The 23,976-nt window shown below is 39.7% G+C and overlaps 3 protein-coding genes across 3 annotated transcripts in view; all 3 read right to left on the bottom strand.

Annotated features, from left to right (window-relative positions):
• The window catches only part of LOC134748470 (egl nine homolog 1), a 31,813-nt gene extending 13,083 nt beyond the window's left edge, over window positions 1–18,730 (bottom strand). Inside the window, exons 1-3 of the mRNA XM_063683271.1 lie at window positions 17,816–18,730; window positions 14,581–14,700; window positions 6,117–6,197 (exon numbers count right to left, since the gene is read on the bottom strand). Of these exons, the coding sequence (XP_063539341.1) occupies window positions 6,117–6,197; window positions 14,581–14,700; window positions 17,816–18,682 (1,068 nt within the window). The 5' untranslated portion in view covers window positions 18,683–18,730. The remainder of the gene's footprint in view (window positions 1–6,116; window positions 6,198–14,580; window positions 14,701–17,815) is intronic.
• The window catches only part of LOC134748361 (ATP-dependent Clp protease proteolytic subunit), a 249,647-nt gene that overhangs the window by 77,391 nt on the left and 148,280 nt on the right, over window positions 1–23,976 (bottom strand). The window lies entirely within an intron of this gene.
• Window positions 19,929–23,976, bottom strand: part of LOC134748339 (papilin) — an 87,047-nt gene continuing 82,999 nt past the window's right edge. The window contains exons 21-24 of the mRNA XM_063683109.1: window positions 23,744–23,884; window positions 22,860–23,074; window positions 21,935–22,069; window positions 19,929–21,457 (exon numbers count right to left, since the gene is read on the bottom strand). Of these exons, the coding sequence (XP_063539179.1) occupies window positions 21,203–21,457; window positions 21,935–22,069; window positions 22,860–23,074; window positions 23,744–23,884 (746 nt within the window). The 3' untranslated portion in view covers window positions 19,929–21,202. The remainder of the gene's footprint in view (window positions 21,458–21,934; window positions 22,070–22,859; window positions 23,075–23,743; window positions 23,885–23,976) is intronic.

Here is a 23,976-nt window from a genome sequence, read left to right as displayed (position 1 = left end):
ATAGGAATCGCAATAAGACTATCTTTATCTTTCAAAGAGTGTCAGGCCCTTGTATCATGTAGTAGTCGTAAAAATAAACATTAAACGCCATTTAAATGAACGATAAATATTAGGTAGATAACAGGGGGGCTAGCCAAGATGCCAATCGTTTGCGCCGTAGCGAACGAAACGCTAATGTCACTCTATCACTCTTTCATATTAGTACGGCGCATACGATTAGCATTTTGGCTAGCCCCCAGGGAAATCAATTAAGTAATTTGAAATGGTATTCGGCAATCAATCAATATTATTTAAAACATGTTTTTCATATGTAACACAAAAGGGACCGACCACTAACATAATGACCATTATACTTAATCGTCTCTCAATGGATTTTAAACGATTACATCATTACACTTCGAATACCGACAAAGTGATAAAACCGTAGTAATTTACAATCATTAGTCTACTATTTGAGATACCAGGAAGTACCTAACGCCTAACGTAATTTAGCGTGGTAGCTAGGTGTAACCGCAGATAATGCCTTTACAAGTGCGGTGTCACGTAGGCTTGCCCTTTAGGGCTTGGCCGTGAAGGTTTGTAGGACGAGAAAGCATTTGTGGCGGAAGCAATAGGTACCATTTTGTCGGCTGTAAACACTGAAAGAAAATATGTTTAAAGAACAGTTACAAAATGTTTTATTACTACTTATCTACACAAAAAATAGGACTATGGCCGGTGTAACCGGCCAACAGATCGGTTTGTAACAACAAAATCAGTTTTAGGATATTGATAGTGATGACAGATGTTTTTAGGGTGTAAAAAGGGGACCCTACTACTAAGACTCCGCTGTCTGTCACCAGGCTGTATCTCATGAACCGTGACAGCTAGACAGTTGAAATTTTCACAGATGATGTATTTCTGTTGCCGCTATAACAACAATTACTAAAAACAGAATAAAATAGATATTTAAGTGGGGCTCCCATACAATAAACGTGATATTTTTTGCCGTTTTTGCGTAATGGAACGGAACCCTTCGTGCGCGAGTCCGACTCGCACTTAGCCGATTTTTTGAATTATTTTATGAGTTCGGCTAATATTTTTTTTCAGTGAATGGAGCATTCTAGATAGTATCGCTTAGCTAACGTTGATATTTTAATACTTCTAAATTTCTAGCATTTCAAGACCGATTAGCATGACTTGCGTTGTCGCGCGCTACTCCATATGCCAAGCGCAATTTCAAGCATGGAGTTACGCTCGACAACGCAAGCTCTTCTAAGCGGTCCACCTAACCTATTAATTTTTTTTACATAAGTAAGCGGCATTTTTGTGGGATATTTAATACTCATCCAATTTAACATCTTTATTCTATACTAAAATGCCACTGAAGGACTAAGATTACGTGTAATAAATGTAGAACACACACGGAAACTAATGTATATCGGAAAGGAACGTAGTACCTACCTACCTACATTATACGAAATTTCGTATACGAGTGTGGCATCACGTAGGTACGCTGTCCTTGAACGTTGACAAGATGTTTATACTCGTACCTATTCCAAAACTAACGTGCCGCGATCGGTGTCACGTAACTTTGTAGCATATAAGTAGGCTGGCAGTAGACGGTCGGGGAGGCCGTGTACTACATGGAGGCGTTCAGTTGAGATGAGAAATATGCTGGCTCAACTGGACTCGACTGGAAAGAGCTGGAAGTAGCCGCTCAAGATCGTGATAAATGGAGGATTCTTCTGCGAGCCCTATCTCCCTAATGAGGGATAACAGGAATACATCATCATCATCAAGTGATTGGCTCATACAATTACATGATGTTATGTCAAGATTGAAACCGACTGACGGTTATTTAAGGTGTCCGTCCGAAACTGGATTTTTGGTCGAAGCCGAACCCGAAGGTTCCGTTTGCTCTAGTTTCGGCCGAAACTGAACCTTCGGCCGAAACATGAAAATCATGAAATCTTCGGCCGAATACTAACGGAACCGAAAAAATTACTTCGGACTGACACTAGCGAAAATATAGTTTAAGCGCGGACGAAAGTTTCCGCAGTTTTTTGGCAGAAACCGAACCTTCAGCCAAAACATGATTTTTATGCCGTAACCGAAATTTCGGTCGCACACTATTTGTGTGGACTGGGGGCCGATTTTTTTATTTCAACTGCTCGATTTCGTGTATTTCGTTCAATAATGTCTCCACTACTAGGCATATAAATTCTACTAATTGAATTGAAAACGAGTGGTCAACACCACTAGACTCAGAATTTCTATCGCTCGTATTTCAAAAATTAGCATTTCTTCGTTTTCCACCGATTTTCGAGTGACGAAATCTAGCGATCGACATTCAAAAATCCCCTAGTCAACAAGGAGTACTTACAGATAGAGTGACACAATAGAGTGCGATACGCGTCTGTTAAATTTTTTAATGTTAGGCCAGGATTACACTCGTAGGTTTTACTTACGTAAGTAGGGACACAGCTATACTACAGAATGAGATATGAATATCGTTATCTCATTCTAGCAAATAGCTTTGTCCCTACTTACGTAAGTAAAACTTACGAGTGTAATCCTGGCCTTAGTTTTATCTGCATTTGATTGTACCATCGTGGACACGTGGACGACGCGACGTTGACAAGTAAATTGCTATACATGCATAGGTGACATAGGTGTATCTAATGAAGGAACCTCAAGATATTCCAACTGTGAAACTTTCATCTAGTGTTTTAAAACCATAAACCACTAACAATATAAAATCTGGAGCGCATATAAAATAAGCTACACATAAAGCCCCCTCCAGGCAGATCTGCGAACTCGCGCCGCGATTCGCGCACGAGTGTGGAGACTGTGGGGGCTTAAAACATGACCTACACTAACCGTCATAAGATTTATCGCATGCCAGTTACTCGTATCAGTATAATTATTTTTAAATCGGAGGCTGTTTACTTACAAGGACCTTCGTCCGTGACCTGCCTCAACGTTGTTTCCGGTCGACGACAACGAATGCTCTTTGAAATGGAACGCAGACCACAGCACGCGCCAAATTTTTTTTTCTGTTTTTAATGGCGGCGCCAAACGCCTGAGAAGTCAGCTGGTGTCAGAATAAGATATGAATATTCAGCTACAAAATTGCACGTAGGTACCAAAACGGAATAAAGATTACATTTGTGTTAACACATTCTGAGTAGGTAGGCATAAGTGACTGTGAAATTAATCGACAGAAATATGTATTGCTAAAATTACAAGATTGTAAGTGGAATGTTATTAGGGCTATATTTTATGATTAGATTCGCATTTTTATCTGGATTACCTAATACATTCCACCGAATGGTAAACACGAATAAAAGACGTCTTAGTGTACAATTTTAGGGCCTAAAATAAAAACCCGCCGAAAATGTCAATATTACAAATCTCGAACCATTTTGACATTTGACAGGAGGCATGTCCGTTTGACATACACACGAATTTGCGACTTTTGCGAGTAAACGGATGTCTATGTATAATGGATGTAACGTAAGCTAAGTTTGTAAACAGCGCCGCGTGGGATTCGCTCACTAGGACTATAAGAATATTTGCTGTTAGTACATTTGAAACGCATTTAATTTTATACCTTGTTCTCACAGCATAAGGTTCAGAATGCATAGTTTTCGAAGGTAGTTACTACACATTGGACTCGGCACGGCAGCGCCGTGTTTACAATGTCCCCCACCACCCCGAACGGCGGCCATGCCCGATGTCACGTACGCAAACCCTAAGCGCGCATGCGTCTGCTTTATTTTGGTTATTATCGCGAAAAAGCCATTCTAATGCGATAACTTGATGGAAAGATAATGATACGAGACTGAGAGTGGATATTTCAAGTGCGTATTTCTAAAGAATGTGTGTGGTTTTAGGTGGATATTGGTTGGACAACTTCGAGTATAAGTTGTTTATTTTCAAGAGTATTTTGATCGTTTTGCCGTTTATCGCTATTCGCTGTGTACCTACAGATAGACAAATCACATAAAAACAGTGCGAGAGTGACACAATACAAATTTCATCCATAAGGATAAACGAATAAACACGACTAGACAAGAGTGAACAACAGCTAGGTCACTGAGGTGATATACTTGTCTTAATTACCTACTTAGTTATTTCTATTCAATACTGGTAAGCAATTATATGTATAATTGTAGCATTGTTTCGCTTTTTACTATAGTAATAAATTCGTTCCGATTTTCGCAGTGAAACTTAAGAAACGGCATGTGCGAGTAAAATTATTGTTGAACATTGCTCTGCTATGTATGTATTGCTTTGGATAGGTTTTAAAAGACGTCTAGTACCAGAATGTTATTAGGTGTTTAAAAAATTAAATACTCATAGGTATTCAATTGTTTTATTTCTACCCATAACTCTTACACCATCTAGCTTATTAGCAACTAAGCTACTTAATACACACGAACCGTGCACAAAACGCTACAATTCTATAATATTTATTTATTTATTATTATTTATTATTATTTATTTATTATTTATTAAAAAAAAAACCGGCAAGGAAATTTGTTGAAATGACTTAAATTGAAAACAGACGGTCATTTTTGTGGGGGACCCCGTAATGATTTGTTGCCATGGGTTAGATGCGGATATCGATTTTTATCTACCCTATCCGACAACGCTGCCAAAGAACCGTTTTATTGTTAAAGCTACACAGGGATTTTCCTAGTTACTTAATGTTTTTTCTTTGATGACACAGATGTAGGTTACAAGTTAAAACAAGCAAAGTTCTGAAGTTTTCCATATTTCTTAATCAACATACACCGTTGACTAAGAAATTTAAGAAAGACTACAAATTCACTATTCATTTCATTTATGCTAAATCACTGACATACATGCATTTTATTTTTAACATCGTCACAAATCTAACCTTGTTTCACTTTTTGATACCTATTTGTGGTTTGAGCTACATTATAATCTTTTTACCTACGTACCTTTTTACCTACATATAATTATTAAATAATGATAAACAGTCAGCCATGATCTTGGTGCCATTGACCTTAGATCATCCTACCCTTAATCCAAAATAACTTTAAATACCTGCATGAAAACAATAATGTGCAACAACTAAACGTAACTGGATCCTTTACTCAGTGATGCCAGAGCACTGAAATCTAAAATACGACCCCGTTCTAAAAAAGGTACGATTTTACCAAAAAAAGTACAATTTCATTTTTTGTTCCAAAAAACAATATAAACAGCAGAAGTGTTTTAGAAACGGGTGATTTTTTTTAAAACTGATAATCCACAAAAAACTACATTTTTACGCAAAATAGTAATGTACGAAAATACCAAAACAAAAAAAGTCACAAATATTTACGCAAATAAATCGTACTTTTTTGGTCTGTCACTATTATTTCTACGCCATTTTAGCATATTTTTGAACCGCTCATACGAAAAGCACGTAAAATCGTACTCAAAATGTGCGGTTTAGCCAAAAAGTACGATTTTAGTACGGTTTTGGGCGAAGTACGTTTTAAGTACGTATGCTGTTCAAAAAGTACGTAAAATCGTACTAAAAGGTACGATCTGGCAACACAGCCTTTACTAAAAACCGTCGAATCGCATGTAAAAGAAAATCGTATTTAAATGGATGACGAGCCATATTATGCTGTCCATTTGCGCACCGATATATCAAAAAGCCGAGTAAAATAGGCGCTAACAGACACTTTTATTTATTTAAACTTTATTGCACAATACATGAAGGTACAAAAGGCGGACTTAATGTCTTAAGGCATTCTCTACCAGTCAACCAATGGGTTAAACCAGAAAGATTAAGTAGCAGTGACTTTTAAAGTAAATGAATTTGTAACCAAAACAAAACTAAATGAATATAAACTATATTGATAAACTTACAGCTTACACATATACTAAATACAAATAAACATACATACATACATAGATTCATATTTATATACCTAGTGTGAATCACTAAGTTGACGAAGAAGAAAGTTTGTCAAGGAAATACTTGCGCAACATGCGCTTGAATGTGAATTTGGTGAATGTGTTTTACTATTTGTAGACCTTATATCGTTTCGATAAGGTTAACGTTTGATCAGTAAATAGTGTCGACGACGCTATAAATCTGATATATTTACCCTCGTCCTGCCGTTGATCGTGTAGTCTCCGAGTTTCCCGTTGTTAGGCATCTTGTTCGCCCTCAGGATTATGTTGTCCACCTGAAATGAAAACGTTCAATAAAGATCTTAATATGTTACACACTCAATTTATTTAGAAAATTATCAAGAAAGGAATAAAGTCAGTGGATGCGAAATATTTTTTATACGCCAGAACACACATTTTGGTCAGATATTGCATACCCCATAATTCCTTGCCATTTTGTGTCGAACCTTCCTAAGGTAAACCTTTTGGACGCCAATTACCTATATATACGGACCGTACGTTCAACGCTAAAGACCGAATAAACGGTTATAGACCACAGAGCAACATAGACCTACATGCATATGCATAAAGTTCAATTTCAGTTTTGACACTTCGGTGACGTGGCGTCTGGATGACTTTTCTGTTTGACACGGCGCCGGCGCGGCGTCAAAAAGGTTAAAACAGTAAAACACGTAGTAACAACTTCGTATTAAACAAGTTTCACAACACACCCTCGCCACAGATTATATAATAGCCCTTGCTCTTGAGAATTTCGCCATTCAGAGTATTAGTGCCCTCACTCACAGTGAGAACATAGTTCAGAGCCGGTAACCGCTCCCAACTTTTAGTAGGTATGTTGTTGGGCATGGTATTGGGACTTCAAAACTGCCGGGAGATAGCGGCGCAGGCTGTCTACTTCAGCGTGACGATGTCATCATAATGTCTCACGCCTACTGTTTACTGTGGCGTATAATTGGTTTTTCACTGTATTTAAAATAAGTTATTTGTGCAACAAGAGAGGAAAGTTGGTTTTTCTTGCGAGTGTTTATTTTGAGTCCCGAGAAAGCGAAAGATTCTATAATTGAATCCCGAGCGAAGCGAGTGATTCTGTTAGAATCTTGAGCGTAGCGAGGGACTCAAAAACACGAGATGTAAAATAACTTTGCTCTCGTGTTGCACACATAATTTTTCACCTCAGTAGTGAGAACATATTAAAGGTTAAAATGTATTTCGAATTACACGGAATAATACAGAGAAACAAAATAAAATGTAATAAAATTATGAAGTGGCAGTTCGTGGCCTTCACTAAATTAAAAAGCTATTTTGTTTCACTCCCTGGAGTGAGGAAAGTCGCACTTTCTTCACTCGAGGGAGTGACGAAAGAAGGCTTGTTCGAGCTACTGAGGTGGAAAAATTATTTCACACCATGCATGAAATAAAGCACCACAGATAATTACTAGAACAACATAAATATCAGTTATTTTTAAACACAATTTCTATTTAATCAATCGGATTGAAGTAGGTATAAAAAGTAGGTGAGTTGACCGTGACATCATTGCGTAATGTTTCATATAAATTCAATATTAGCTAATCGTTTTGACAGTTCTCATAAAGAAACTGATTTCACTAGTAGGAGAATACCCTATTGAAGGCGTCATAGCCAAATACACCTCAAGAACAAGTCGCATTTTCTTTTGACGGTTCAATTTCGTATTTCGTTAACCGATTACCATACGTGTAACGTAACGTAGCGGACAGCTGGCGGCTAACAATAGTTGATTCATCAGGAAGTGCACACAATCTGACATCACCGCGATGATTAAAGTTGTAAGGTATTTTAGGCAGCCAGATGGGAGTGGGACAACTGCATTTATAAAGACAAAGTGTTAAAATGCACTTGTAATTTTACCTACGACATACGAAGACCGGTAAAAGGTGTTTGTGTTCTGTGTGCCATGTACTGAATGTTTTAAATGACGTAAGTTGCCCGGGAGCTGGTTCCTTCCACTTCAAGGGATAATTAAGATTTTGGCGGGTATCGGTAAAATCATACTCATTACACAAAGGGCCATTCCATTACTAAAGTCGCCGAAGATGATCGACACCGAAAATTTTTAAGATATTTTGGTGACATCCCTGGACACTTTTTTATTTTCCAATAGCTTTTTTCCTGTTAGGTTTTCTAACCAATCGCAAAATTTCCCACTATATATTTTATTTGTTTACAATCACGGTAGACAGAAAATAGATAGGTGCGACGACGAGCGAAGCGAGGAGGAGTATGTTAGCTGAACTGCGAGTAAAACAGTGCGGCAAAACAAGCAAGACAGACAGGGCGAACTGATGGACAGAATAAAAGACATGACGACCCATAGATTAAAGAGACAAACTAAAATCAGGTTTTAGCACTTTTTCGTTGGAGTCGCGAAAATTGGCACACTTCTTTAATGTTGGAGCAACTCATTAGATCCGGTAAAAATAACTGTTTTATTTATCAACTCAGTCGTACGAATGCATGATTACTAAATAGTTCATCATCATCATTAACTTAAGAGTTATTTTCTTGTCGGTGGAGTATCTTCCAGCTTTTCCTATCCTGCGCCAGCTCTTTGACTTTTTGATACGACACGACCCCTACTTTTTCTTTCACTTGTTCTAAAAAGCTGCGCCTGGGTTTTCCTCTACCCCGCTTGCTTCCTATCCGCCCCTCCAGGATAGTTTAAAAAGAAGTAGTCGTGCCGTGTCGTATTAAGTTACTAAATAGTTACGTCACAAAATTAATGATTTAGATTGCTAATAACTAGCTAATAGCATACTATGTTTATCGTTTCTTGCAGATAAGACGAACCTAATATTATATACATATGTGCAGAATAGGTCGGTCAATGGACTTGAGATAAAAATAAACAGTAAATGTGCCGATTTCTTTGAAATCGTCTATGAATATACGTAATGTGGAATGCAATGGACCAAAACCTGGTAGCAAATTATTTTTCTGTAAATAGTTTAATTAATGTTATATTAATGTATATACACGGAAGCTAGCAATATATATAGCAAGACAAAAGTATGTTAAAGCAAAAGCTTTACAAAATTGCAAAAGCTCCGGAAATCGGGACGATGGCTACCGTGGTTCGAAAGTTTCGGAATTCGATTCCAGTCTCGGGTACAGGAGGCCATGGACACTTTTTCTTTGATGGTAGGTATATGACCTTATTCAATTCTCTTACAATATCAGTTAGGATTTAGATAACGCGAATGTCTACGTGACAAAGCCTAGCTTGTGACACGAGAGCAATATAAATAAATAATCGGAAATTATTGTACAGGTAGGTACATATGCATACCGTCGTTTTGTCACGTATGTTTAGCCTTTGTAAATAAGTACCTAATACATAGGAATCTACCTACATTTTAAAGCTCTGTATAAACTAATTTATGTTTAGGTATTAGTCACACGTTACAAGAGGCTTTAGGCTATAGTCCCCATTCTAGTTTAATTGGGATTTCACATTGCACAAACCCACCTCACGATGAAAGAGCAACTAATAAATATCACATGATGTTTCGTACATATCTCTAACTTACCTATCCGAAATCAGTTTGCTACTGCGGAATTAAAGAATGAGAACTTTCTTAACTGAGATTGATACTTAAGAGCCCGGTTACGATTTTAGTCGCAAAAATGTAAAGTTGATAGATTTCTTCTGTGAAATTGTACACCTTTTGTTACCTAATTGAAATAACAAGTACTGGTTTCTATTAGCACGACTTCTTATCTCTAGGTTTATCAGATCATTTTTTTGAAAAAAGGCTTACTAAATTAGTAATGAATTTTTTTCTGATGGACGTTTAGGTAAACGCGTGTAAAGCACTGACTTTGATGCTCTTATTTGTAAATTTCGTAAAGTTTGGACTGCTAAAAATGGTAAATTTGTATAACACATATTCTGTACTCTAGGTTTATCAGATTACATTGTTGTTATATGACTTAGAGTTCGAGGAAATGAAAGTTAAACGAATTCAATTTTCTCCAGAAATGACCTCAAAACAAGTGACAATTTCTCCGAAAATCTACTTATTTTCGACGTAGATTGCATACTCAAATAATCTGCAATGTTTACTTAAACTGTTGCTGTACTTCATTTTATTTAAATTGCAACTTTTATTTTCTGACGATTTTTTAAAAACTTCCCCTTTTTCTGGCATAACATCGGTGACACGCGCTCGCGGCCTCAGTCCCGCGCGGGAGCTGGTAGAGGCAGGACGTTTGTTGATCGGCTCCGCACGTTGCATCGACGACGACGAAGTTATTTATCATTGTGTGCGTCGCTCGCCGTGTAAAAAGTTATATTTGTTTGCGTGTTTGGCTGTACTGTGTGCGTGTAAACTGCGACCAGAAACTTTAATCCTTGGGTTGTAAGTACTTGTTTATTACGCCTTCAAAAAAAAGGAGGTTCTCAGTTTGACCCGTATGTTTGTACTTATATGTATGTATGTTTGTTCGCGATTATCTCGCATTTGGCTGAACCGATTTTGATGCGGTTTTTAGAAAAGTGTTTGTTACATTCTGGAGAAGGTTTTAGTATACATAGAGCTAAGCTGATGCTGAACCCTGGCTGTACCTAGTGGAACGCAGGTTTAGTGCAACATAGGCAAACGCTGTTTTGGTCTGTCTTGATGAGCAATTAGGAGAGCAGTACCCAAGATGGAGCTGATGCTGAACCCTGGCTGTACCTAGTGGAAATCAGGTTTCGTGCAACATAGGCACACGCTGTTTTGGTCTTCCGACACGTCTTGATGAGCACTTGGGAGAGCAGTACCCAAGATAGAGCTGATGCTGAACCCTGGCTGTACCTAATGGAACGCAGGTTTGGTGCAACATAGGCACACGCTGTTTTGATCTTCCGACACGTCTTGATGAGCAATTAGGAGAGCAGTACCCAAGATGGAGCTGATGCTGAACCCTGGCTGTACCTAGTGGAAATCAGGTTTCGTGCAACATAGGCACACGCTGTTTTGGTCTTCCGACACGTCTTGATGAGCACTTGGGAGAGCATTACCCAAGATAGAGCTGATGCTGAACCCTGGCTGTACCTAATGGAACGCAGGTTTGGTGCAACATAGGCACACGCTGTTTTGGTCTTCCGACACGTCTTGATGAGCAATTAGGAGAGCAGTAGCCAAGATGGAGCTGATGCTGAACCCTGGCTGTACCTAGTGGAAATCAGGTTTCGTGCAACATAGGCACACGCTGTTTTGGTTATTCGACACGTCTTGATGAGCAATTAGGAGAGCAGTACCCAAGATGGAGCTGATGCTGAACCCTGGCTGTACCTAGTGGAAATCAGGTTTCGTGCAACATAGGCACACGCTGTTTTGGTTATTCGACACGTCTTGATGAGCAATTAGGAGAGCAGTACCCAAGATGGAGCTGATGCTGAACCCTGGCTGTACCTAGTGGAACGCAGGTTTGGTGCAACATAGGCACACGCTGTTTTGGTCTTCCGACACGTCTTGATGAGCAATTAGGAGAGCAGTACCCAAGATGGAGCTGATGCTGAACCCTGGCTGTACCTAGTGGAAATCAGGTTTCGTGCAACATAGGCACACGCTGTTTTGGTTATTCGACACGTCTTGATGAGCAATTAGGAGAGCAGTACCCAAGATGGAGCTGATGCTGAACCCTGGCTGTACCTAGTGGAACTCAGGTTTCGTGCAACATAGGCACACGCTGTTTTGGTCCTCCGACACGTCTTGATGAACACTTGGGAGAGCAGTACCCAAGATAGAGCTGATGCTGAACCCTGGCTGTACCTAGTGGAACTCAGGTTTGGTGCAATATAGGCACACGCTGTTTTGGTCTTCTGACACGTCTTGATGAGCAAATGGGAGAGCAGTACCCAAGATAGAGCTGATGATGAACCCTGGCTGTACTTAGTGAAACTCAGGTTCATTTATTGTTATCAGAACTTCCACCCCCTTTTAACCCCCAGTACCTACTGCATGTTAAACGTGTGGTAGCTCTGGTCAGGTGCCTGCTTCATCTGGCAGCCCTCCAGGTGTTCCAGGTCTTGAAGAACTTAACCTGCCTACAGCATACTCTACCAACTTCAGATTAAAAGAGTTTTACCCCTGATCCGATGCGTCCAGCAGTACTCCAGGTGTTCCAGGTTTTGAGCTGTCTCCGTCATACACTACCCACAACACGTTGAGCGAGTGTTACCCACCCTTTGCACTCAGCAGCACTCCAGGTGTTTCAGATCTGGAGCTTTCCCCATCATACACTACCAGCGGCACGTTGAGCGAGTGTTATCCGTTACCCCTGACCCTTTGTACCCAGCAGCACTCCAGGTGTTCCACGTCTGGAGCTTTCCCTATCATACACTACCAGCAGCACGTTGAGCGAGTGTTACCCCTGACTCTTTGCACCCAGAAGCATTCCAGGTGTTCCAGGTCTTGAGCTGTATCCATCGTACACTACACACTACCAGCGGCATGTTGAGCGAGTGTTACCCCTGACCCTTTGCACCCAGCAGCACTTCAGGTGTTCCAGGTCTTGAGTTTTCCCCATCATACTCTACCAGCGGCACGTTGAGCGAGTGTTACCCCTGACCCTTTGCACCCAGAAGCACTCCAGGTGTTCCAGGTCTTGAGCAGTATTCATCGTACAACCAACCACACGTTGAGCGAGTGTTAGAAGAGTGGAGAAGAGAAGAGGATGACTTTGGAAATAAAAATTATTATCACCCTTCCCAACGATTAAGACTATCTCCATAATATCAAATTCCATCCAAATCGGTTTTATTGGATCCCATACAAATTTCCATTACCCCCCCCCCCCCCTGCCCCCCGTTTCTGGGGTAAAACCTATCCTATGTCCTTCCCCAGGACTCAAACTATGTCCATACCTCATTTCATCTTAATCGGTTCAGCGTTTATTGATTCCCCATACAAATTTCCACCCCCTTAAAGGGTGAGTTCTTGAATAAAAAGTATTCTATGTCCTTCCCCGGGATTCAAACTATCTGTATACCAAATTTCAACAAAAGGCTAGTTTCCCCTCTGGGTTGGAACGTTGGAAAGTCAGATCGCAGTCGCTTTCGTAAAAACTAGTGCCTACGCCAATTCTTGGGATTAGTTGCCAAGCGGACCCCAGCAGACTTCCATGAGCCGTGGCAAAAAGGCTGGGATAACGCGAGTAAGATGATTATATATATATAAGATATTGCCTTAGTGCAAATCATTATCATCATGCTATATAATTTGTATGTATTATATGAATACATAGGTAAATTGTTAAGAGTAATAAACGATTATATCAAATTTACCGAAAGTTTTATTTTAACCTAATTAAAGTTATAAAAGTGACGCATAATGTTGCGAAAGTATCAATATTGTTTAGGCGGTCGCGTTATTTCAAGCAGCGGCCGGCGTTCGGTTACTGTGTAAAAGTCGTATCTTCGCGCGTTTTCAAATCGACTACGGGCTCTTAAATGTTTTTAAAGATTATCTAAGTTATTTCTTGTAATCATATAGGTACAGTGTAAACTCCATATAACGGTTCACTCCCTATAACGTCGACATTTCGCTGGCCCAATATTACAGGGTTCTATGTTTCACTTTTATCGAACTGAAATTTGAACATTATCATAGTGACATTAAGTCGATTTTCAACTATTTCGAAAATGTAACATAGAACCTTGTAATATTGAGCCAGCGATTTGTTGGCTATAGTTGCTTTACTTTAATATTAATTTCTCTCTATATAACGAAAACTCTCTATAGCGTCAAAAAAACGGCCGGTCCCTTGAGTATCGCTATTGTTTACACTGTATCTAGAAGATGTATGTACTGCAGTTGTTTACGTACAGTATCAGTCACAGGTAAACAATAACAATAGTATTGACACGAGTAAACATTAGATTTTCCTCGCCCGTGCCTTCTCGGGGAAATACCGGAGTCTACGTGTGAAGTGGGTGGTTGCAAGTACCTAACCTAATATTCATAGATATAGAAAATGTTTTCACCAAGTTTGTAACAAAAAAATAAGCATCTTCGATACAAGCTTGTTTCGTCGACTGTAGTTTTCTTTAGAACTTTTCCATTAGCCTAAAATAAACGAGATTATTTTTTACACAGTTAATATGGCTACCTTCAGTCTTTACTTCATCTAGGCCAGCCGGGTGGTACGAGTATCTACCGTAACATTACATTGTTACATTAGTCACCAAGTCCACACATTGTTACAAAAATCACATTAGTCTCAATCGGACATAGGGAACTGGGTCAAATGTTGCTTGAAAGACATCGCCACAGATTAGCCGCTCTCATACCAATTTAGGATTGGCAATATGAAGCTCAACTGGTTATATCTTTCACATAGCGAAATTATCAATCGATGGCCTCAACCAAACCAAGTCTTCTGTCCATCATCTTTCACGTAACTGTGCTTGACAATCGTTTCAATCTAGTTCGTAAACGATCAATCGCGATTGTCAATCTTATGGGCAAGCGCGTTTGATCGTCTCGGGACTAGCATGTTCTCTCGGTACTAGTTTGATACACAAAAACTGTACCGGAACCGGGAATTCCCGGATTTTTCGATTCTCGCTATACAAATTTAGTACCGCGAGCATTCGGGAGTCTCTGGACCTCAGTAATGTGTTCCAAACTTACTTGGTTGATAAGCTGTTTGATGTAGAAGCAATGTGGTTCCTTGCCGTCTATCCAGGTGATTCGATCGCTTCGAACCGTGTGCGCGTCCGTGCTACCAGGGTTGGCTACCAGTTCACCTGCCTGTATCAAACATACATTATTTAGTAACCATTCTGCAATCTGCAACAAGGACATACACATGGAAAACAGAAGAGGGCAAAATATACGGCGCGCCGCGCGAAACTTGCGACGCATAAAATGGCAATCGCGCGGGTTTTTACCTTTTATCTCAATTACTTTGTAAGTATAGTGTTTAAAATTTTCTTCGTCAGATCCCTCAGCAATATCACTAGCTATTTTATGCTAAAATTATACTTCTATGGTATGCAGGGTAACGATATATAACTGAAAATATCCACCAGCCCACAATCTCTCTGCTTTGCCTTAAGGTTGACTGGTAGAGAATGCTTTTGGCATTAAGTCCACCATTTGTACGATAAGTTTTTGTTTCGTGCAATAAAGATTAAATAAATAAAAATAAAATAAATGGATATCTGATTAAGGTGTACATCTGGAGTATAGCCCTTTATGGAAGTGAAACGTGGACAATGACCCTAAGAGATAGAAAGAGAATGGAAGCATTTGAAATGTGGTGCTGGAGGCGAATGGAAGGCATTAGTTGGAGAGACAGGATAACGAATGGGGAGGTGCTAAGAAGAGTGAGTGAAAGAAGAGCTATTCTGAACACTATTGCAAATAGACGCGGGAAAATGATTGGACACTTAATACGACACGACTACTTCTTTAAAACTATCCTGGAGGGGCGGATAGGAAGGAAGCGGGGTAGAGGAAAACCCAGACGCAGCTTTTTAGATCAAGTGAAAGAAAAAGTAGGGGTCGTGTCGTATCAAAAAGTCAGAGCTGGCGCGGGATAGGGAAAGCTGGAAGATACTCCACCGACAAGAGAATAACTTAAGTTAATGATGATGATGATGGATATGTTTTAGTGATTTCAAGCTAGGGACACACTTAGCCCATGTACGCAACGTATGTGTATGTTTCTAAGCATACAAATTTCAGGGTTCAGATTGTCATAATGCATTGCATACGTTACGTACGTGGGATAAGTGTATCCCGTGTCAATTTTTTTATTGCAAAATGCCCTTGATTTAAACGTGTAAGACCGTTGTATCTATTTTCGTATTCAATTAAATACCTCTCTCATAAATGTTTTGATGGCCTCGTGACCCTGCCTATGAAGCAAGAGGCCCCGGGTTTGAATCCTGGTAAGCATTTATGTATTTGTTCCTGAGTTTTCTAAGTATATAAGTATTTATATGTATAAAACTATATATTATATGTAATTTCGAATTTAAACTGTTGTGAGACATACTAACATTAAATAATTTTACGGTTTAGACTCACTTGTTTTAGTCACTCGCGCGACATGATTGGGAGAGCCTAGGTCTCCTTTCTCAAGCACTAATAGTGCGAGCAGCGTTCACGCGGTCGAACGGCCGTCGAGATATGTCGCGCGAGTACCTAAAACCTAAAACAAGTGAGTCTAAACCGTAAAATTATTTTATCTATTTGATTTTATTTATTTAAATGTATGTACATATGTATGCTAGTACTAGTAGATAGCTTAAACAGTAAACCCCTTGACATAGACCTTGGAGTGGCAGGTATAGGAGCCGGCAAATGGTTGATAAGACAATCAAAATATAAACTTTTATTAAATGATAAAAAGAATGACATAAAATAAATAAGAAAAAAAATGTGTTCACCTATAAGTGCTCATGCCCATATACACTATACATCACACAGTTTTTAACATTTGAAACTTTATCTTATGTACTGCACTGTAAGTGTCCCATATTGAACCAATGAAAAAAAAAGTACATAACTTGAAGGGTAAGTAATGAACTTTTAAAAATATTTTCTCTTTTCAAGAAGATTAAAAACAATAGCATAATATATTTTGAACATAATAGAATCCCAGACAATAATTCATTTATAACACTTTAATTTAATACTCTCGTTTGCGATTAAATTTCGTTATTTTACCTTTTTTCCGACATTTCAACTAGGTTGCACTAGCTGTGGTCACGGAAAAATAATAAATTTGCTGTAGTAAAATAATAAAATTAAATCACGTTAGACCCGGTAATGACATTAATAATTCATTTGTAACTGCTATTGATAAGATAAGTGTTATTAGCAAACTTTCCAATAACAATATTTGCATCAAGTGGGAGGTAAGTTTGCAAAACAGAACCAAAAATAACATACTCGTACTCATAGTTCACTAAATACCCAAATAGAAAAAAAAAATACTATAGAGTACTAACCAGTCAAATCAGATATTCTTAATGAGACATCAAAATGATTTGTTACTATGAAGCTATATTGTTTTACACACTGACTTATTTCTTGTATAAACTAGTCTCATTTGTAATTTTATAATTAACTAGCTTTTGCCCGCGACTTCATCTGTGTGGAGTTACTAATTAGGGTAGCTTACTTTATATCCAGAGAAGAGTTGGAGGAGGCCTACACTCGAAGAGGGGTCCAAATTAAATAAATAAATAGTAAATAGTATACATAAACCTAACACTAACTACTAACTATAAGAAACTTACTAACCAATATGCAAAAACTTCTAATGTAAAAATTGCAAATTTGGAAATAAGGCTTTTTTATTTATATTTTATCCAATCTGTTTTTTATCGATTTCCTATACAAACTCCCCCCCCTATCAATCCCCTTAAAGGATGATTTCTGGGATAAAAACTAGCCTATGTCCTTCCCTGGGACTCAAACTATACCAAATTTCAACTAAATCAGTTCAGCGGTTTAAGCGTGCAGAGGTAACAGACAGACAGACACACTTTCGCATTTATAATATTAGTATGGATATTTGTCCTATGTATCACAATTTTTATTGATGTAAAATGTATTGACAAATTATTGATAGAAACCTGATAGGTACACTTTTCTGTTCAATTCAATGTAAGATTTTAATATAGAATAAATAAATAAAATACAATGAATAGTGTATGTGAAAGCCATGCGAGTTGAAATCTTGGTTCACTGCCATTTTTCTGCCTAGCAAAATGTCAGCCCCACACTATTTAAGTTTCGATACAAATTTTAAAGTAAATTATACCAATCAGTTCAACATAACAACAATGTTTGGGCAAGAAAAATAATTTCAGTTAAATTGTGAAGTGTAATAAAAAAAATGCATACTCACTTGAAATATACCTGATCTATACATTTTTAACACTTCATTTCTCACCAAATGTCCCCTTTCTTGCCCTAGGAAATTGTCCAAAACACACACTCCAAACTGTGTCATGTCTCTTATCACTTGCTTGCATATGTTGTACCACCGGTCACTGGGGTCCATGTAGAAACTGTTCTGTGGCTGTCCAAACGGCGCACTACTATTTCTCACTGTCCCTTCAGGGTATTCCTTCATAGGGGCTTGTTCCCCGGAGTAACCGGCCACCGCCAACATGTTTGGCTCAGATTTAAGAGTCTTCACTGTTGTACTGGCTGTTGAAAACTCCACAGCACTAAGTTGCTGCGCTGATTCACTTAGAATCTCTTGCTCTGACGACCCTTCGTAAGTTATGGCACTATTTACTTTGTCCTTATCCTTGCTAGCACAGAAAACACTAGATATCACGCTCCGATTCTTAGGTACGGCGCCAGAGTTCACCCTTGAGGTACCCACAGCGTTTTGTTTATTCACACTAACACTACCTTCTTTATTCGCGTTTTTTTTCTTTGAACTTTTCAAACGTCTTGTATCACTTGTTGCACTTCCGTCGGGTGTCGAAGCGCTCTGCGGCTCACAGCTAGCCCCGCCGTGAGACGCTTCGTCTTTCACCTCCACTATTTGCACTGCTTCTGCCGTAGATGTCGAAACACCGCCAATTTTCTCGTTTCTCGAACCTTGTTTTGGCGTTCTTGGCACGCACTCGGGTTTGTGTCTTTTCCAATCTTGGCGTTGATGGTCCTTGTTACAATAGTAAATACTGAGACAACGCGAACATCTCCTAACGGTACGCTGATTGCAAACGGCGCAACAAGCCAGTGCGCCTTCTTGATTCATTCTGAACAGAGAAGTGAAAACGAAGGCCTTACTTTCCTAGGACAGATTGGGACTGTCAGTGTAGTGTCACTGTCATTCACACATGACGTTTGAACTGACATTTTTTTAAACAATTATGGCCTGAATGCGAGTCCTTTAAGCCAAATCCATTGAACTGACATACCTAAAGGCGTTTTTCATTCGACTTGCTTGTAGTAATCCACCAACACCAACGCACCGCACTAAGGTCATTGTGCGACGCACCCATAAGTAAGAGCGAGAAAGAGATATCGCGTCGCACAATGACCTTGGTGCGGTGCGACGGTGTGTTACCTTAATAAAAGAATGAAATTTGAAATATTTTTATGATTTCTGATTATATTATTGTAATTTGCTATTTCATGTAGTCATAAGGATCAAAATACGGTAATAAGATAGCTTAGAACACCATTTTTATTTGATTAAATGAAATAAGACAATTATTACATTTTCACGATTAAACAGGTTTTTCTATGGCAACCCTTGCATAGGTAACATTTTTTTTTTATCGCATTCCATCATTTCCATCAAGGGCCTGACACTCTTTGATACTATGGTAGAGAAAGATAGTCTTATTGCGATTCCTATAAGAGAAAAGAGAAAATAGTGCCATGCTTTTTTTTTCTTCTTCTTTAAGGCATAACACACCATCGCACCGCACCGCGACCTTGGAGCAGTTCTAGGAATAGGTATTATAGTACTGGCGTGGGCTTCCACACTATCGCACCGAATCGTCAAAACGGTGCGATCCTACCTCACAGACTGCCGCACACGTGCGCCAGTGTTGCCGTGTCCTATATTTTCATGAAAAAAAAAATGAAAAACATAAGGATAAATTCGCCTTTGTACATCTTATTATTTGTACCATGTAATTTTTAATATGTATTTTTGTACAATAAAGAGTACTATTACTACTACTACTAAATCTATCAATTTTACATTTTTGCTCCAAAATCGACACCGGCCTCTTAAGGGGGCATCGCAAAGCCAACCCTTTGTATGCAATTGGGAATACACATTGAAAGAAAAGGGCCTCGGCACCTCGCAGATGCGACTTCACCCACAGCTAGATTAGTTCACGCTGAGCCACTAGCCACAAAACCTAGGAAGTTACCTCTTCTACCTTGTTTTCTTTCTCCGAACCACGCCGAACTTTCATGCACCGATGAGATTCTTTTCTATAAGTAACTAATTTTATATAGGCATTGGCGTTGTAAAAAAAATGCTGTTACAAAATTATTTCTTTATTAAGTACTTATACATTCAAATAAATTCATGATTTATAATCTCTTAAATTGCTCTCAATAAAAACAGTACAACTGGGAATTCCCTCTATCCAACAACCAATTTACAGACATGTCGATTCTGATGATTAAACTACAGTTATTTACAAAATTGGTGCAAGACATGATGGTCATTTTCGTAACAGTAAAAGTGATGAAGAAAGAAAAAGACTAGATTAGTTCTACGTCGAGCCACGATCTTTAATTTGGTCGGCAATAAATAAATTCAGCCATCCTTTTCAATTGGTGCATTTACAACTGGTGAATGAAAGAGGTGGAAGAATTCGTTTAATATGAAATAACACCTACCCATCTCACTTTAGAATGTTCTGAACTTTATTTAATGAGTTGGGTAAACGATAAACATCCTTTTATGGGGCTTAAATCAGCAAGTGCTCTGTTAAACTAGTGCTGTGTGCCCCTGTGACCCTGTAGATATTAAATATCGATGCCATAGCTGTGCCTTAAGAAAGAGCGAGACTCAACTAGCGGAACTAAGATGCGTACAGGCGTGCGTCGAACCTCCGACGAACGCCCATGCGCGATGCGCCTTAAAGTACCTTAAAATAAACTTAAAACTACAATACTATCAATGCAAGGCCGAATCTCGATTAAATCGACTTGGCATCGGAGAAAACGATACAATAGACGCTCTAGACATGTTTTTTGGACCCCATTTTATTTATCTCATTTATCTGCACTTGAAATGAAAGAGCGCGAAATGACAAGTGACAGTTTGAGTTTTCATATTACCACAGATTACGAATACAGATTAATCAATATCTAGCGAGCAAGAAAAAATCTACCAAGTTACTAATGGTCCAAGTGGATTACAATCGTTTGAAGAATAATAACGTTTAAATTTGTCTTTTATTTAGTAACGTCACACCATTGATTCCTTAAATATCAGGTACGATACACGTGCGTATTTTAGGCATGCGTGCGCAGAAAGCACGCGAAACACACGCACCTTTAACAAAAACGCCCTTGATTCGCATGCGTTGGGCTGGATCAGCGCTACACGGACTGCCCGCGTTGTATTGAATCAAACTTTTATTACAATACAATATGCTTATTTATTGAGTGTACGCTCGTGTATCATTTACCATTATTATATAATGTTAACGTTACCTAAGTACTACTTATATTCAGTACTGTACGATACCTCTACCGTACCAATCGTAAACCAACCCAAAAACAAAAACAAGAGACTTAGCACTTAAATTCTAGTGTGATCATTTTGAGGGGGTATTGGCGGTGGAGGGGCATGTAAAGCCTTCGCTAATTCGGCTTTTTCATCAGCTGATAGAACGTAGACAGGGGGAGCGGGGGGTAAGAAACGCTCGGCTTTTTGAGGCTCTCGTTGTAGCCGGCCTCGGTATAGCATCACCAGGACGCAGAGCACACTGATGATGAAGGCGGAAGACGCTGCAAGGACGATCAGCGCGGTGTGGTATGATGTCGTTGCTGACACCTGCGGAATAATAGATATATTGATCAAATTCTTATTGCAAAATAGCCCAACTAAAAAACAAAACGGGAGAAATTGTTTAACATACCTACAAGGGCAAACAAATGTTTGTCACGCAACAAACGACAAATGCTAACAGAAGTTTACTATCTCATCTCACCAAAAGAGAAAGTTCCCACGATTGCGTCCCTATAGCGCGCTCCACTTCGAGTGTGGAGGGGGCTTATCGTTTGACATTCATAGTCTTCGTAAGTGTTTCAAAGGCGTATTACCGTTCGTTTAAACTTCTCATTACATGCGCATGTACAGTCGCCATCAGATATATCGGAGCGGCCGAGGTGCTCAAAAATATCTGAATACGCACTCTAACGCCTTGACAATAGAGGCGTGTTCAGATATATGTGAGCACCTTTGGCGCTCCGATATATCTGATGGCGACTGTACTATGGGTAGGTAAGTATTAGGGTAGTTTGAGCATACCGTGGATTCGCTGAGTATCTCCCGTTGCTGCATGAGCGGCGCCTGCGCGGCGAGACGGTACTCGCTGCGGATGACGTCAGCGCCCAGCGCGCCAGCCGATGTTTTGTTTACGCCTGACAGCTTCTCTTGTTTCATCTGTGAGGACGAACACTATTAGAACTGCATTTTTCTAACAGGTTTTTTTTTAATACTACGTCGGTGGCAAACAAGCATACGGCCCGCCTGATGTTAAGCAGTCTCCGTAGCCTATGTACGCCTGCAGCTCCAGAGGAGTTACATGCGCGTTGCCGACCCTAACACTCCTCTCCCTCGTTGAGCTCTGGCATTAACCTTACTCACCGGCAGGAACACAACACTATGAGTAGGGTCTAGTCTCTAGTGTTATTTGGCTGCGGTTTTCTGTAAGGTGGAGGTACTTCCCCAGTTGGGCTCTGCTCTAGATCTGAAATGACATCCGTTGTCCTGTGCCCTATCACACAAAGCGAAATGTCATTCACAGTGCCCATACCTCTCTTTTGGACGTAGTTTAAGGACATACCCAGGTCCAAACTCCAGAGGTGTCACATGGGCATAGTTAAAAAACTTTTATAAAGTAACGTGACGCTCGCATCACTGAAGAATCCACAGAATACAAACAATCATTGGATTATGAGATGGGATCAACAACAGCTAAGACTAACGCTGGCATTACAAGACGTTGTCAATTTTTTCGGGAATTGAACTAGTGATTCGAAAAAAAGTGCAAGACAAATCAGCTCTAGCTTGCCGAAGGGATGCATTCCAACTAAGTTGCTAGCGTAGCTGCTAGCCTTCATGGTTCAGATGTCTATGACTAGAAGACAATGGCATAATTTTACTGACTTATTGATTGAGCTATCAAATAAAGCATTAATTAGAGATACAAAAGAAGTTAATCTCGACTTACCACATTCTCCACATGATAGACGACATCTACAGCCCTGGGTCCAGCCAACACAGCTCTAAGCTTCATGGCAGAGTGATCTTGAGACACTGTGACCGGCACTCGAGCACCGAGGGAAGCGAGTTGTGATTGTAAGGCAGCCCGCGCTCGCTCCGCTGCCGCGGCGTCTGTGCCGATGATTTCCAGCTCTAGGGACGCTGATTCGATTTGGGTCGGCACTGGAAAGATAACGGCATTTTTATTGGATTAGCCTCAGGCGGTGCTCACACGGAGGATAAAATGGTAGATTATCTAATAAGTATTTAGTAAAGATGTGATCAACACCAGCTTTTTGTGTAGTACGCTATCGCGCATGTTTCTGTTTTTAAAACATACATTTTGAGGCTAACCGCAGACGCACGGAATTTTCATTCGGTTTCGGTCCTGAATGACAGGTGCAAGCGAGACAGCACTATGAATGCGACGTCCCGTTCACACCTTGTCATTCCGTACGGAAACCGAATGAAAATTCCGTGCGTCTGCGGTTAGCCTAATTTGTGCCTATAGGCCTTAAATTTTGTATGAAATTCCTTTACAGTTCTCTCGAGTTGCTCCGCCCGACACGTGATACTTTGAAGCCTGACACACGTAAGGGCGACATTATACACAACAGTATACTCAAGGTCATAGCTGACAGGGTGGATTATACATGTACCTTCCTGAAATTCTGGATTGAACTGTGTGTAAATAATTTAGTAGTAGTAAGTAACTAACGTAGTCATAAGCCAAACTAACAATTCTATGGATAAAATACTTATCTGAAATAAAGAATTAATAATAATAATTTCATTGCATGTTTGAGATAGTAGGCACCGAGCTCAAAAGGTTCAAAAGACAAGTAAGCTCACAGCAAGTGTCCGTGGCGGGCGCGTCGGGCACGGGCGCGCCGCGGCGCCGGCCGGCCGCGTCCACGCACCAGCAGCGCCCGCGCGCGCACTGCCGCGCCGCGAACGACCCGTCCGCCAGGCAGCGGACCGAGGGGCCGTCTCCTGGACACGAGAGGTAAACTTAGTAACACACAAATAAAACCTGACCATAAATATATGATCATTAAATAAAACTATGAAAACGGATTATATCG

This window comes from Cydia strobilella, chromosome 16, assembly GCF_947568885.1.
Source record: "Cydia strobilella chromosome 16, ilCydStro3.1, whole genome shotgun sequence".
Taxonomy (NCBI): domain Eukaryota; kingdom Metazoa; phylum Arthropoda; class Insecta; order Lepidoptera; family Tortricidae; genus Cydia; species Cydia strobilella.
Note: the sequence above shows the minus strand (reverse complement) of the source record. Positions and strands in the feature narration are given on the sequence as shown.